Source organism: Homarus americanus, unplaced genomic scaffold (assembly GCF_018991925.1).
Source record: "Homarus americanus isolate GMGI-L3 unplaced genomic scaffold, GMGI_Hamer_2.0 scaffold25483, whole genome shotgun sequence".
Lineage (NCBI taxonomy): Eukaryota > Metazoa > Arthropoda > Malacostraca > Decapoda > Nephropidae > Homarus > Homarus americanus.
Window position 1 is genome coordinate 4,736,305 of NW_024726235.1, and position 15,554 is coordinate 4,751,858.

At 36.8% G+C, this 15,554-nt stretch overlaps 2 protein-coding genes across 7 annotated transcripts in view; both read left to right on the plus strand.

Moving 5' to 3' along the window:
• The first annotated feature begins 1,415 nt into the window (after positions 1-1,415).
• On the plus strand, positions 1,416-11,095 carry LOC121865465 (galactose mutarotase-like). Of its 4 annotated transcripts, none has more exons than XM_042364919.1 (10): positions 1,416-1,437; positions 3,724-3,843; positions 4,933-5,026; positions 5,515-5,666; positions 5,853-5,948; positions 6,093-6,206; positions 6,561-6,648; positions 7,496-7,663; positions 8,196-8,359; positions 10,128-11,095. In XM_042364919.1, the coding sequence occupies exons 2-10, from the start codon at positions 3,736-3,738 to the stop codon at positions 10,215-10,217; spliced, it is 1,074 nt and encodes a 357-aa protein (XP_042220853.1). In that variant the 5' UTR covers positions 1,416-1,437; positions 3,724-3,735; the 3' UTR covers positions 10,218-11,095. The 4 variants fall into 4 exon arrangements, with proteins under 4 accessions (XP_042220853.1, XP_042220851.1, XP_042220852.1 ...); XM_042364917.1 differs by lacking the exon at positions 1,416-1,437 and adding an exon at positions 1,533-1,685; XM_042364918.1 differs by lacking the exon at positions 1,416-1,437 and adding an exon at positions 1,891-2,008.
• A 981-nt stretch (positions 11,096-12,076) lies between these two features.
• The window catches only part of LOC121865464 (LIM domain-containing protein jub-like), a 107,813-nt gene continuing 104,335 nt past the window's right edge, over positions 12,077-15,554 (plus strand). For all 3 annotated transcript variants that reach the window (XM_042364914.1, XM_042364916.1, XM_042364915.1), the window contains exon 1: positions 12,077-14,337. In XM_042364914.1, the coding sequence (XP_042220848.1) occupies positions 12,208-14,337 (2,130 nt within the window). In that variant the 5' untranslated portion in view covers positions 12,077-12,207. The remainder of the gene's footprint in view (positions 14,338-15,554) is intronic.

The following is a 15,554-nucleotide window of genomic DNA, read 5'->3' on the forward strand; positions in this document are numbered from 1 at the left end:
TAGGTGACATTTAGGGGACTGGATCATCATTTCAAGTAAGCTGTCCCATACATCCGGAATATAACCATCAGCTGGGTCTTGGGGCTCTAGTTTTGTCGCCCGCAGGGGCGGATCCAGGAACAGCAAAAGGGGGATCCAAGAAGTTGTGGGTGCGGGAACATGGCGAGCACAGTGAGCCCACCCACCTGGGTGGGGGTGGGGGGGGCATTTTGAGCCCCCGGAATATTTTTTTTAAATCTAACCAATATCAAAGGTGTCTGAGTACAAAACTGCATTAAAGAAAAGGTATAGGAATCTTCCGATGAAAAGGGGGATCCGGACCCCAGGACCCCCCCCCCCCCTGGTTCCGCCCTTGTTTCTCGGGTGCCTTCCTTCTTGAAGGGTCGCCTTGCCGTATGTGTGCTTACTTATGGTATGAGAAACCCATAGGCTTCTTTATGAAGTAAAAATAATCCGTCCAAAATAAATATACAGTATTAAGAAAGGGTACTGTTGGTTGTCGGGGAAATGCTAATAGCTATATAACTATAATTTGACCGTTCATAAAGAAACCGTAGAAATTCCAAATTATTTTTTCAATTTCAATTTAATTATAGTACTTTCTTGATATTTTATTCTTAATAAAGTCACTAAATTTAAGAAAAATTTATTGTAAGGTAGTAGGCAGCTATCAAACAGGGAGGTACTACCGCCTGGGAAGATATAGGAAGCATAATGTGTTGTCTAATGGTAGACCCTGCTGCCATATGGCATCACGAAAATTGTGACCAAGTCCCAGGTTGCTGATCTGACTTTCTGCTTCATTTACACACAATTGCAGGGTTTCAATTGTTTCTCTTACTTTGACAATACAACATACATAATTTTTATCATTTCTCATTCTTTATTTATTTTTTCGATTTTGTATTTATTTATGATCATGTTTAATATTTTTTTTTAGTTTTTTTGTTATTAATATTTATTAATTATTATTATAATAATAATAGTTATTATTATTATTATTATTATTATTATTATTATATTTTCGCCCCCCAGGCCCTGATGTGGGTCAGTAACCTGTGCCCGGGTGGGCTTATCCCCGTAAAAAAGAAAAAAAATCGCAAGAAGCAGAAAGATACCCTTGAATAGACCATTTTCTATGACAACTGATACCAATCTATTTTAATTCTTACTATTTTATGTAGCGCTGATGTAGGAACAGATGGCTATATTATCAACATGAATCTTTTAAGCAAAATTTAGCGACTGCTTTTTGAAGAATCGTTTATAATTTTATGTGGATCATAGAAAATAAGCTTACTGAAAAGTGCAGAAGTTGTGAGTTCACATAATAGATGACGGTGAATCTGAAAACTTTTGCTAGACTATTCAGTGTTGGCACAGGGGAGGGGGAGGTGATCTATTGTGATATCAAATAAATACATAACCATAAACGAAGTATGACATTTTACTGACTATCTGTTTATCTATTTGTCTATCTACCTATATATCTATTTATCTATATATAAGTATATTTATTTAGTTTTCCTCCATCATTACATCAGGGCAGGAGGCACTCGAGTCTTATCTTAAAACACAAATATTTCAACAATCAAGATAATAACCATACTGGAGTGACACCCATAGACGGAAGGTTCCTTTGTTGTAGCTATAACACAGGAACGATTTACCATCTAGTATTACCTGTGAGATACTTTTAATTGTAGTTTATGAGGTTAATAAGTATGGCTGGCTAATTGTGACTTGCCTCTACTGATTGAGATCATTTAAAACACCGAACTGGTATTATTACTTGATTTCATATGTTCCAACATTTTATAAAACACCAGGTTTTTACTGCACTTGTTATTTTTGGTATAGTAGTTGTTGTTCGTCAGTTTTATTAATATTGTATTACTGAGCTACTTCATGAATCTGACCTTGTGAGTGCCAGTGCCAGTCACCTTGAAGTGTTGGGCGTGTTGCTGGCACTGTTATCATCTCCTGTATTTTACTACTTGTCTGTCAGGTTAAGTGGAATCATTATTGTTAAAGTAGCTATACTAGTAATCTAAATTGTTGTAAGTTAGTTAAATTAAGGTAATGGTGTAATTTAGCATAGTACAGTATATTTGTAATTTAGCAATTCCATACCTGCACTCCTTAACTACCTACTGTCGGATATACCGCAGAAGATAAATACTGTCTTCATTAAAATGGTGAAAAATGCACAAAGAAAACTGTACCCATTGTGTAATATCAGTTTTTGGACGGTCCGACTAATTACCCAAATGTAGCCGCAATGAAGTCAGATAATGGTCCTACATGAATAAATCGGACTGCTAATCACTTCTCGACTAGTATTTGGTGTCAGAAAGTCACAAAAAATTGGAAAACTTAGTTTAATCTGAGTTAATAGATCGCGTGCATGTACTGAGGGAGCGAGGAATTACCCAAATGTAGCAAAATGTAGCCGCAATGAAGTCAAATGATGGTCGTACAAGCGTAATTCGGGCTGTGAATTACTTCTCGATTATTATTTGGTGTCATAAAGTAAAAAAAAAATTGGTAAACTTAATTTAATCTGAGTTGTGTTGTGTTAGGTTAGGTTAGATTAGATTAGATTAGATTAGATTAGATTAGATTAGATTAGGTTAGGTTAGGTTAGGTTAGGTTAGGTTAGGTTAGGTTAGGTACATGCACTTGATCTATTAACTCAGATTAAATTAAGTTTACCAATTTTTTGTGACTTCGTGACACCAAATACTAGTCGAGGTTAGGTTAGGTTAGGTTAGGTACATGCACTCGATCAATTAACTCAGATTAAATTAAGTTTACCAATTTTTTGTGACTTTGTGACACCAAATACTAGTCGAGAAGTGATTGGCAGTCCGATTTATTCATCTAGGACCTTTATTTGACTTCATTCCGGCTACATTTGGGTACATTTGGGCAATTAGTCGGACCAGTTTTTGTACAATAACCCATAATGTGTTTGTTATGTTGGAAAAATTATTCTTTTGTACTTAAATTACAAGTCCAGTTGTGAGTGAGAGCTGACAGGGAGAGAAACAGTATTCTCACCAGCTCTGTTGTGGTTAGTGGTGACTTGTGTTGTTAAACTTACTGTTCCTGGGATGAGATTTGGTAAATACAATACCTGTACTTAGCATGAAAATGTCAGACTTTATTTTATAGAGTAATTTCTATTTTGCTTCACATTACCTGTATATTTATTTGCATTAAAATAAACAAACTTTATCAGTGGAGAGAGTCCATCATAGAATAATGTACAAACATGTGAAGTGGCAACCCTCTCTTTAACCTTTACAATTTAGGTGATAAGTCAAGAATATTTAATTATTTTCTATTATATTTTCTGTATTTTATCATTTCACCACTTCTGAACTTACTATCTATTCAAGCAGTTTGTTTGTTCTTTGTTATTTTATGAGATTTATTATCCAGTGTTAGTACAGGATGAAACCAGAGTACCATGGAGAAAACCTGCGATGATTGGTAGTGTCACACTGTTTAACACCCTTCTCACATCTCTCTTGGGCTGGGGATTGAACCCAGGACATAGTGTAAATTAAAAATTCTTATTATGATTGTTGTTACCCTTTTTTTGTAAACAGTAGTTTTAAATATATTACAGTATTGGTGACATCTCTCTTTACCACAACTTAATAGTAGGTTCAAAGTTTAAGAGTTGTATATAGTGAATCCCTGAATTATTTACAGAATCCTGATACCATGGGGATATTAGAGGACACATTTGGTGAATTCTGTGAGCCTGAGTCTGGGAAGAAGACAACTGTAAAGCGTTATACTCTCACGAGTCCATCAGGAGTTGAGGTTCAGGTGAGTTTACATCTGATTTTTCTTGGTGAAATTGCTTATGTAGCTGTTTGGCTATCATATCCTGCCAGTTAGAGTGTCAAGATTCTTCATTGGGTCTGAATTTTAGTTTTCAGAAAGAATTTATGGCTGATATCTGTATCTTATAATAAAAGAAAAAAGTACAATAGTACAATACAGTACTGTACATTGTATTACATGTTCCAGTTAGTTTCTGTCATGTCTCTAGGTGACCATTATCTTTTGGGAATGTGACCAAATTTTTTTAGACTTAAAATAGGTTATTCAAGGTAGAAAAATTTGTCTCTTGGTCATGATTGATAGGTGTCTTAAAAAAGTAAGGGGGAAACAGAATTCTTAGTTAGGAAGAAAAGATGACTTTTTTTTTTTTTTTTTTTACTCTTTGCCAATGATCGGCTCATTAGCCACTTGGGCAGTCTGTCACATCTCTGTTACGCACTTTTGGCAAGTACTGTACTGGGCATGCACCGGCTCCTGAATGTATCTGAACCTGCTCCAGTGCTGGTCAAGTCTGGTCTTGAAAGAGCTCACACTCAATGCCATCACAATACTGTCTGGCAGGTTGTTCTAAGCATGGAGGTTCTAAGAGTTCACATCTCTCACTCTGAAAAAGTTTTCCCTCACAGTTTACTGGACTTGTGGCTTCTTCAACTTTTGGCTGTGACCCCTTGTGGGGTGAGCATCTTTGAGTGTAAGATAATTACTGTATGTTGTAATGTAACCAGAGTACAGTATTTTATCACTGAGGGAAAAAAATGCATTAGCAGGACGTGTTTATTATTCATTTGGAGGACTTTTGTGATGGTCAGTGCAGTGTGTAAAGGACTTTATTGGATGTTTTGAAACCTGTTTATATTGACATATTATGGACAGAAAATTAAGAGGAGATTCTTAAACTAAACATGGGCAGCAATGTGTTTGATGCAAAGAACAGTGTGATGTTATATTTTAAGAGACAGTGTACAGTAGGTGGCTGATGATGACTGACTGATGAAATAACTAGAGTACAGTATTTTACTGTACAGCCAAATAATGTGCAAGTATGATTCGTTTGTGTTTTTTGGCACACAGGTGATTTCATATGGGGCAGGAGTAAGTGCCATCTTGGTTCCAGATAAATCTGGAAAAAAGGAGCATGTTACTCTTGGCTTTGACAAATTGGAAGGTTAGTAATTAATTTATTTATGGTGTTATTATGTTAGTCTATTATAGTTTAAGTGAGAATTACATATACTATAGACACATAGAATGTAGTGGAGTGATGAACATAGTACAGAATATAAACAAAAAATTAAAAAGAAGAATTAGATCACTCAAAGAATATCCATCCTAGCTTATTTCACCTAAAGATTAACCACCCTAACACTTTTTAAGGGGGTTAAGGGTAAAATAGGTAACATTAGGTTTGGTTATCATAAGTGTGGTTAATCTTGAGGTGAAATAAGCTGGGGTAAAGTTTCTTCAGATGATCCAGAGAAATTATAATGTGGAAGAGTATTGTTGTTGGTCATCATAGCTTCATCCTCTTGTGTGTCTTCCATGGACTCCTGAGACTAAATTGTTGCTCCACACTCACAGTGATAATTTGCAGATGAAAAAAGCGGTTTATTTTTGTAATATTCATACACTTATTAAAATTTTCAAAATTTCAAGGTTATGAAGAATTCAGCTACCAGGGCAGCAGTGTTGGTCGCCATGCCAACCGCATCAACAAGGGAAAGCTCTCCATCGATGGACAGTCCTGGCAGCTGAGTATCAACAATGATGCAAATCATCTTCATGGTGGCAAGAGAGGCTGGGATAAGGTACAGTCCTCAGACCCATATAATGGACTTTTATCTAACAGACTTCTCCCTCCATGTTGTACATTACCTAGAAGTTCTATACAGTACTATTTTTTTTTTTTTTTGTAAAATTCCCTGTGACTTTTTTATGCATAAATTATTAATGGTTCATACTCCATTATAAAATTATTGCTTTGTTTTACACAGTATGTTTGGGAAAGCTGTGTAGTTGATGGCAGTGTTGTGTTCTCACGTTTAAGTCCTGATGGAGAAGAAGGTTATCCTGGGGATGTGTTGGCTCAGGTATGTACAGTACTTGATGGTATTTGTAAGTAACTAAAGTGGTTGGTTAACTAAACTGTAACATAGAATTGAGAAAAAGAAAATTGGAAAAGCGTACGTTTGTGTTATCTTTGATTTTATAGCAGTACACTATCTTCTCTTCAGGTTAAATACACATTGAACAATGATGGCGCACTTCGGATTGACTTTGAGGCCATGACTACACGCGCTACACCAATTAATATGACCAACCACTGTTTCTTCAACTTGGCAGGACATGCAAGTTTCTAGATTGATAATGATAAAAGTTTTTGGATCCTCCTGATATGCAGATATGAATTAAACAAACTAAATCAATACTAAGAGCCTTAATTAAGATCTTTTTATTTTGATGATACTTTTCTCACTTTCATATTTAACATTTCATGTCAAAGTTTACTATCTTTGTTGTGGATATGGAATCATGTAAACGATTGAACACAAATTTGAATGACAGTTTATATTCGTGTTGACTATTCTTCATGAAAAAGATGACATTGATACTAAAGAACCCAAAGTTAATGTTTCTTTTAAGGTTTTATTCACATTACTTGTTGATCCTCCAGAGTGAAATTGTTTTTGGTATCCACACAGGATGCTGGTCAGAAAGGCATCTTTGAGCATGTTGTGAAGGTGAATGCAGACTGTTATACTCCTGTAACAGAGGATCTCATACCAACAGGTTTGTGAAAAGTTGATACTTTGTCTACATAGTTGAAGAATTTTATGGTGTTTATCCAGCATTGATGAATTAACAATACTGTATATCGATTTTTGTTCATGAAAGTATCTAATGTACTGTATATACCAGTAAAGTGTGTGAAACTGGGTCATGAGATACTGTACCTTCCTTTATACTGTACATCAACAACCATTTTGTTTTAATACAAATATTGCAGAACATCAACAAAATTGTTATAGAATTAAAAATTGCTGAACAAATTCTTAGATGTTGAATTACCAAGGTTAAAGCGTGTGTGTTGATAAAATTATGATGAAATTATTGTTAGCAGTCTTTCCTGTAGTGATACCCATTGAAGCTGAACTGATACAGGTACAATGCTACATTCTTGTAAGTGAATCTTTTTTCTTTGCCTAAGTTGTCTCATTGTATTGCTATCATCAGAGGATGGTTCCAGTTAGGGTAAAATTAAAATGCCCGGTAGGACTCACTATATGTCTCTTGTTCTTCACTATTCAGTTTTACAAACATCTTATTCATTAATTGTTTCTGAACATTCAGGACTTGTCATTAAGGATAATCCTTATACAAAGTGCAGAAAGTTCATCCCTTTAGAATTATTGTACAGACCTATTACTTTTATTATCTTCGTCACTAATCGGCTCGTTAGCCGCCTGGGTGGTTGGTCATGCTCTCTTATGCACTGTTGGCAAGTACTGGGCATGTACTGCCTCCAGAATGTATCTGTACTGTACCTGCACCAGTGTTGGTCAAGTCCGGTCTTCAAAGAGCTGTTGTCTACTTAAGTTACTTTACTAATTTTGCACTTATGGTGTTCTATCAACAGGGGAGTTGGCACCGGTCGGAGGTACAGGATTTGACTTGCGTAGTCCCATCACATTTGGAGAGGCTCTTCCTAAGGTCCCGGGTGGAGGCTTTGACCACAACTTCTGTCTTCATCACAAGCACAGGGGAGAGCTGGAGTTTGCTGCTCGGTTCCATCACCCACCTACAGGTCAGAGTTTACGGAAGGCTTTGTGAAATATGATTACCACATAGAAATTTTAGATTTATTGAAAAAATCAAATAAACATTCTTAATTATATCTTAACTTTGATTTTAGAATCATATAAACTGTTTATACTGTATATTTAAATGTGAAGCAATAGTGAGCTGGAAATAAACATTTGTGGTGTCCAAAAGACTCAATTTATCATCTTATTAATTATATTAACTGAAATAATGTATCTATAATAGGCTGGTTATCACCTTAAAATAAATTTTTTTATTGCCTAACACTAGTAAATAAAAATTGCCTGAAAAAAAAGCAAGGCATTAGAAAGATTTAAGAATATGGATAAGTTGTCAGTAATATATTGTTTCAAGTAATGTTTGCTATTTTGGTTAAATTGTTTTAAAAGACCACAATGCCCATTTGAATATTTACATTATGGGTGGATAACAGTGTTTTTTTAACTACAGTTTAGAGCATTGTATTTTAAGTCTATTACAAACCTTGCATAAAACTTAATAATAATTGTTAATAGGTCGTGTGCTAGAAGTGTACACCACCGAGCCAGGAGTTCAGATTTACACTGGCAACTTCTTACCCAAAGAAGACGGCAAAATGGTGGGAAGGAACGGCTCGTCTTACACTTACCAAGGATCTGTTTGTTGTGAACCACAGAACTTCCCTAATGCTGTAAATCAGGTAAACAATAATTATCAGAATCATGGTTCAATAAATATAGCGTGTAGCTTCTACGTATATAACTGGAGGGGAAGTCCATTAGATCGAGGCTCCGTCGGATGTGAAACCTCCATCTAACGGACTACAGTATAATCATCAGATCGAGGTCCATTTTTGAAGGTGTCACTGTACTGTATACCATTGGGTTACCCAAAGAGTACGTTCTCCTTGGTTTTAATTTCACACCATTAATAATTTTGCTCTGAAGCCCAGAACTGTAAAGCAATACAGTAATTTGGATTAATTATTCCTGTACTGTATATGTTTGGTGGTTCATTTGATGTTTATAATGTGTGTTAATGGTTAGCCTCATGAGAAAGCTAACAAAAATCGATATTTGTATTTCTTAGTTACCGGTACATTTTTATATTATTTTATTTTATTTGTTCTAACAATCTTGTTTTGTCATGTTTATTTTCTTTCAAGAACATGTTTCCTTGTCAGTAGTAGTTCTTATTGTATGTTAATGCTTACTGTCTTTGGTCATTTGCAGTACATTATACTATTATCTCTTAAGAAGTATTGAAATATGTCCAATCCTATATGCATTTTAAGTAAGGTATCCCTTGCTATACGAATGGCTACGTTCCTGAAAAGCCATTCGTTAAGTGAATTATCATATCGCAAATAAAAGAACATATGACAATGACAAGAAAATGCCAATATCATCTCCTAAAAACTTGAAATCAGTTCACAAACTGCAAAAAAGCCTACCTATCTATCGATAAATAGTACACAACTACTATAATTTACTGCCTAATACATTAAAAACATTAATAAAAATTCTTTCTAGATGAAAATATGAGGTAAAATGACTAAGGAAAATCTAAATAAATGCATAAAAGAGCTGCCATCTTCATAGACGTTGGCTGTGTTGGACATGACCGCCCTCAAGCCTTGCCTTAGCAACCCAGCCAGGGGGGTGCTCCCCTTCCCAACCCCTTCCTACTCTCACATGTAAAGAAATGTTTATTCTCTTAATGTTTTTGACCTTATGATAGTTATTTATTTTACTTTTTTAATATTATGTACCGTTTGTAGGATTATGTGTGCATGTAACCGGGTAAAAGAAAAGTGAAGAAAGTTAAGTTTATCTGTGCGAAATTACAAGTTGAATAATAAACATAACATAATTCCCCCATGTATGTAGGATTGTGTGTACATGCAAATGAACAAAAACAAGTATGATAAAAGTTATGTTTATCTACCTAAAATTATGAGTTAAAAATAACCTAACATAACACTTACATCAGCCTAGTAGGGAGAGGGCTAGGGGGAGGTGGCCATCCCAGCTGACTCCCAGGGGGTGCACGATATGAATTTTTGCCTGGACCCAAATTCGTATAAACGGGAAGCTTTCATAACACGGAAAAGAGGTGGTAATCTAGGAAATTCGTACAGTATAAGCAAATTCTCGTATCGAATTTTCATATAGCGAAGGATACCTGTACAGTATACCATACCGCACTCCACATTTAACCCCATTTGTACGGGATTGCCTTCGATCTGAATAAAATCATCTGCCGTTAAGGTTAATAGTTTATGACATGAATGATGACTAATGACAGAATTGCCGAATTATTTCAGTCCTTAGTGTGGCCTTAATATTGACTTGATCATGATAATTAACATTGCTTTTATGATATGGTTTACTTGTAATTATAGTATTCATCCATCATATTGCAATGCATTGTAATAACCACTGCATTCTTTTTCCACATTTCCTCAGGATAATTTCCCCAATGATGTGACACGACCAGGAAAGTCCTACAGGCACTCCATGATGTACAAGTTTATTGTAGATAGAGAAGTAATGTGAGTCAACAGCAAAGGCACTCTGGGATACAGGCGCGTCTCCATGCCAAATTTCAACTCTATCTTCAACCACACCAACAAACAGACACTTAATTTCTAAATAGGTAACATACTACACAGATAGATATAGTATTATATTCTCATCACCATCTTCACCATAATGCACAAACTGTCTTCAGAATCATATGTGATAAAAAACTGTGATGGGTAATGGAAGTAAAAATTATTATTTTTAGAAAATTTCGTAGCTTTATAAATACTGTAAATAAGTGTAGGTGAGAGAATGCTAACAAGTTTAAAAGTACAATTTAGTACAAAGATGAATTTATTGTATTTTAGTCAACTGAAATTCTGTACACTGAATATTTTTAAATTTAAGTATGTTTGTACTACTGTACTTTTACTGTATTTTCCTTAGAGAATCTGCTTATTGGTGTGAAATCAGGTATTCAACACTAAAAGGTTGATCTCGTGTTTACAGAGTCATTAAAATGTGCTGACAACTAACATCACTCTTTACTCTCATTGGAAAAGACTACAGTACATGATACTGTATGGTGAAGGAATGTAATTCTTTTAATAATTAAAACTACCTTTTGATTTTATTTGAAAAGTCCTTCTCCCTTTGAGCTCTCAGCTCTGCTTGTACTTGCACCTTAGTATGTTTCCTGTTTATTCTATGACATCCTTTATTACTAATTTTAAGAACCCTCCATGTATGTATTTGTGTGTACAGTACTGTATTATCATTAAAGCTTGTGTTCCAGAATGAGAAAATTTTAATACAAATGGGCATTATTTTACACTGGCTAACAGAGCAATTAGATTTAAGTGCCAGATGCCATTTTACTTCTATGCAGTTAAATAAGATTATCAGATTATTATTTTATTTTATTAACCTATATTCTGTATTCATACTTCCATATAGTACTTTATAGAAAAGTGGAATTGGAATAAAAGTTAAATGGTGAGGATGAAAAATGTCTACAGGTTTACTGTTTTGGACTTTTATCAAAATTTGGGAGTTAAGATGTTATGAACAGTACTGAACTGGAAATTCTTTTCATGGTCTCTTCATAAATAAAACTGCAGAGAATCTGATAACGGTACATATTGGTGAAGAGGATAAAGATGTAATTGCATGAAGACCATCATTACAAATGGCAAACACAGGAATGAAATACTGCACCTGTACTGTATAAGTATAGTATTACATATTTTTCATTAAAATTAAGGTTGATATAATTTTAGCAAAGTAAAGTAGTGTGGAGTTTTCTTTATTTCTTATGAATCTAATCCTCAGTTACTTTCTAATTACAAATAAAAACAATTTAAAATGATAATTAGTCATATGAATAATTTATCCAATACCGTTTTCATTTAGATAAAAGAGGATTAAGTGCAGAAGTGCCTAACTACCACTAACAGTAACAACACTAACAGTTGACAATTAAAGAATATTCCTTCTAATTTAGCCGATGGTAGTTATAATTCATATTTACTAACTAATTAGGTTTGTATATACGTTATCCCCATTTATCTTCAACATATTTATCCCGTTACGCCCTGTTTTAAAGGAGTACACAGTTTAAATTATTGAAGTCTGTCCTTTAAGTTTCATGTTAAGTATTTCCCGTTTTCTGTGTCAGGAGGAAAACAATGCGCCGCTGCTGCCATCTGGTGCAGGAATTTTTTAATACAAAGTAGTACGAGAAACTTTCGCTAAACTCATATTACTGCTTAATTGAAATTAGTTAAAGTTAGATAAAAATAATGTAAAAATGTACTGTAAATAACCTTCATATATTAAAGATTTTTGAAACTTTGTGGTAGAAAATAAAAATTTCATTGTTTGGAGTTCGACCTTATGTATTCCTCCGCCATGACACTTGTGATTCACCATCGATGTTGATCACACTAGTAGAGGTTTAGTTATGACTCGTGTATGGTGGAAATGGTCTATGAAAATGTAGCAGTGAGTATGTGATATAGCCATGGCCCGGTATGGGAGCGATCCTGCCACAGAGACAAGCCGTCTACTGCAAACGCTCAATCTGTACAAGTCTGAGGCCGCCCACTCCAATGGTGGTATGGGCGGTGAGAGCCAGGCTGTGGGTCATCCAGGGCCAAGGGAGGTGACCTCAGTCCAGCAGGATGGGGCGGGTTATGGCCGCATACTGACACGGGTGGCTGGCAATGGTAATAACAGCGCAGGCGCGGCAGGCGGCGCAGACGCAGCAGGGGCACATCACCCACGGATCGGCGCCATCGAAAGTCTTATCAAGCAGGGGACGGACACCCCCACCTCCCAGCCCCCACAACTGTATGAAGTGCTTGATTCTCGAAGGGTTATCGCTGCCTCCAAGTTTGCCACGCCCAAACAACCTGACGCCGTGGTAGTGTCCAGTGGAGCAGCGTCCACCCATGCTGTGAATGGGGGGGTGACCACAGCACCAGGTCTAGTTACTGGCTCAATCACTACCACCACTGCTGTCGGTTTTGCTCATATTACTCCAACCACCGTTGTTAGTAGTAAGAGCAGTGTGCATGTTGTCAATGGTGGATCTTCAGTGCCTAAACCTGTTAATGGACAGTCTTTATACTCTGGACATGTGCGCTATGAGCCCCCACCTATTTATGGTAGGAACAACCTTAATAACTCTGCTCACTCAAGCCCTCGCTCAAGTTTGAGTGGTGGCAGTCATGATTCTCTGAATTCTGGACAAAACTCTCGAACCATTCCACAATCTGCGACTCATCATTCCAATGAATACGTTGTGAAACCTAATTTTTTAGGGCAACTGCATACATATGAAAATATTAACGCTTATCATCACTATGGACCACAGGGTAGTTTAGCAGCTACCATTATTGAAAATAAGTATGCCAGTCCACGTTCCAGTATAAGTTCCCAGGACTCAAAGCATTCCAGCCCAAGGAGCAGCTTAGTACATTCCTTTCAAGGTTCTAGTCTAGATAGGACAAGTTTAGCCAGTCAAACTATTTTGGAAGAGGGTAGTTTGCATAGGCCCACGATAGTTAATAGACATTTACCCCCTCGAATAGAACAAGACTTAGAAGGCAAAGAGTTTGTTATTCCAAGAAACAATGCATATGTTCAAGAAAATGCTAGACATAATTCTCAGTGGAGTGTGAGTAGTGACTCTGTAAGACATCGTGGAATATATTATGATGCGGTTCCACCTCCCCCTGTTCCGCCCCATTCTCTAGGCCTAACTCGACCGACACACACGCCTGTTGCGACTCCGAGTCCTACGGCACTTCCTCCTCCCCCGCCCTATCCAGGGAAACCCCCCAGCTTAAATTCAGTGTCTTCAACAGAAGCAAGTGAATCCTCTGTGTCACTTGGAAATTCTCGTGCTACATCTGTTGTGTTTCCTTTAGTGACATCGACTCATAATTATGCTAATATTGAGGTGCTAAAGAGTGTCACTGGAGCTGATCCACCACCGCCTCCACCGTATCCTTCGTCTCTTGTGCGACAGTTTCAAAACTTAAGCCTTTCTAGTACTCAGTCTCCCCTAGGAGCACACTCTCCGATCCCATCTACTCCGTCAACTCCTTCTACTCCCTCAACCCCTCAGAGTTTATTGAGGGCAGGAGGAGCACCACCTCCCCCACCACCACCTTATCCATCCTCAGTGGTAAGGGCTGCACAACAACAATATTTGGTCCCGCCTCCACCACCTCCGTATCCGTCGTCAGTAGTGAGAAGTGTCTCGTCTGTACAGTCATACGTTCCCACCGCCTTAGGCCTAATCACAGGGCAGATAGCTCAAGTTCCGCCACCGCCGCCACCGTACCCCTCGACGGCAGTGCGCAGTGTTGCTTCTGGGGTGAGTTACAATTGCCACGGCAGCAACATGAGCCAGAACAATAACACAAGTAACTCGGTGAACACTCCAAGTGATCGCTTAGCTCAGTGGCAACACAAGTTGGGGAGTGGTGTACATGGTAACCAGCAGCAAATGTCTTCCAATATGTCAACCATCTCGCCAGGCATCACCACAGGCCATGCACACACTCCCCCAACCCCATCTACAACAGCTAAGCCTGTCAGTGGCAAGAATCTACTACCCTATAATGTTACAGCAAAATCAATGGTAAGTACTGATATAATTCGTGGAATTAATATAAGGTTACGATGTTTACTTCTCTATGGTCCTTTGAGTTTTTGTAACCAGCAACTTAGACTCTAATCTTGCCTTAAGATTTCTTGGTCCTATGGCTAAACATGCTTGAAATTATATAATGTGGCTATTTAAGACCAGGTACTGAAATTTGTTTAGGTAATTTTCAAGTTTAACTCTGCATGCATTGCTTTATTGTTTAACTTACAATGTGACATATAGTTACAGTAGTACTATATGTATACCAACATGTAGCTTTTTAAAGAGAGGATTTTTTATACTCATTATTATGTATTCAGTATTTAATCTTTTTGAGTGGCAAATATTCCAGGGTCTCTGCCTCTTAGTTAATTGATAAAACCTATCACAGACCAGTCAGATTTTAGCAGGTATCAGTCACAGCACAGTACAGTAGAGTATTGCATAACTTCATTACAATATACTGTACTGTATGTGCTGTGGTTCATTCCTTCTAAAATCAGTGATGGTTTTGTTAACTTGTCAGAGGTGTGGAGGCCACAGACTACTTGTTGCTTCATAAAAATAAATTCTAATCAATGTGAATACTGCACTGTAGTACAGTATTACACACCTGAAATGGGTTTTACTAAGTGAACACAGTTCTTGGGTAATGTTTAAGGACAGTCACCCGGGTTATCCAGCTACCTAAAGAAAAATATATGTAAAAGAAAATTTATTTCTTGCCTGAAGAATAAAGCAAACCAGTTGGAGGAATAGCACTTATCCTATTGTCGTTTTTGTCCCAAGTTTTTCTCCTTGCAAAGAAATATACCACTGTTGATACATGTTGCTGCTCATCATGGTAAATATTTAGTAGTTACCACCACCTAATTGACTTTTGAAAATGGGTTTTCACAGTGTATATCATTGTATTAAATACAAATATGACCTTCATTGCTGTCGGAAATGAGCAGTAGTTGAGATATTGAACAAAAGTGTAAGGTCAAACAATGTAAAAACTTAAAAAAAACTATAAAAAAGGCCAATCTTAACCTACCTCACCTTACCTAACCTACCTAACTTAACCCCTAGTGTGTAAGAAACTTAACTTAAGTAAGAGATACAGGAGGATAGAGTGATGCGACTTGAATGAGGAGGTGATGTCTTCGTCAGTGTCCGTCTCCTACCACAGGCGATCTACACGGTACTGACACTGAATTACATCTTGG

Excerpts from the sequence above, each read along its gene's own strand:
- LOC121865465 (XM_042364919.1), top strand. The coding sequence starts at position 3,736 with ATGGGGATATTAGAGGACACATTTGGTGAATTCTGTGAGCCTGAGTCT. Across the intron at positions 6,207-6,560 it reads TCTTCAACTTGGCAGGACAT|GATGCTGGTCAGAAAGGCAT; the intron begins GCAAGTTTCTAG and ends GTATCCACACAG. Across the intron at positions 7,664-8,195 it reads GTTCCATCACCCACCTACAG|GTCGTGTGCTAGAAGTGTAC; the intron begins GTCAGAGTTTAC and ends AATTGTTAATAG.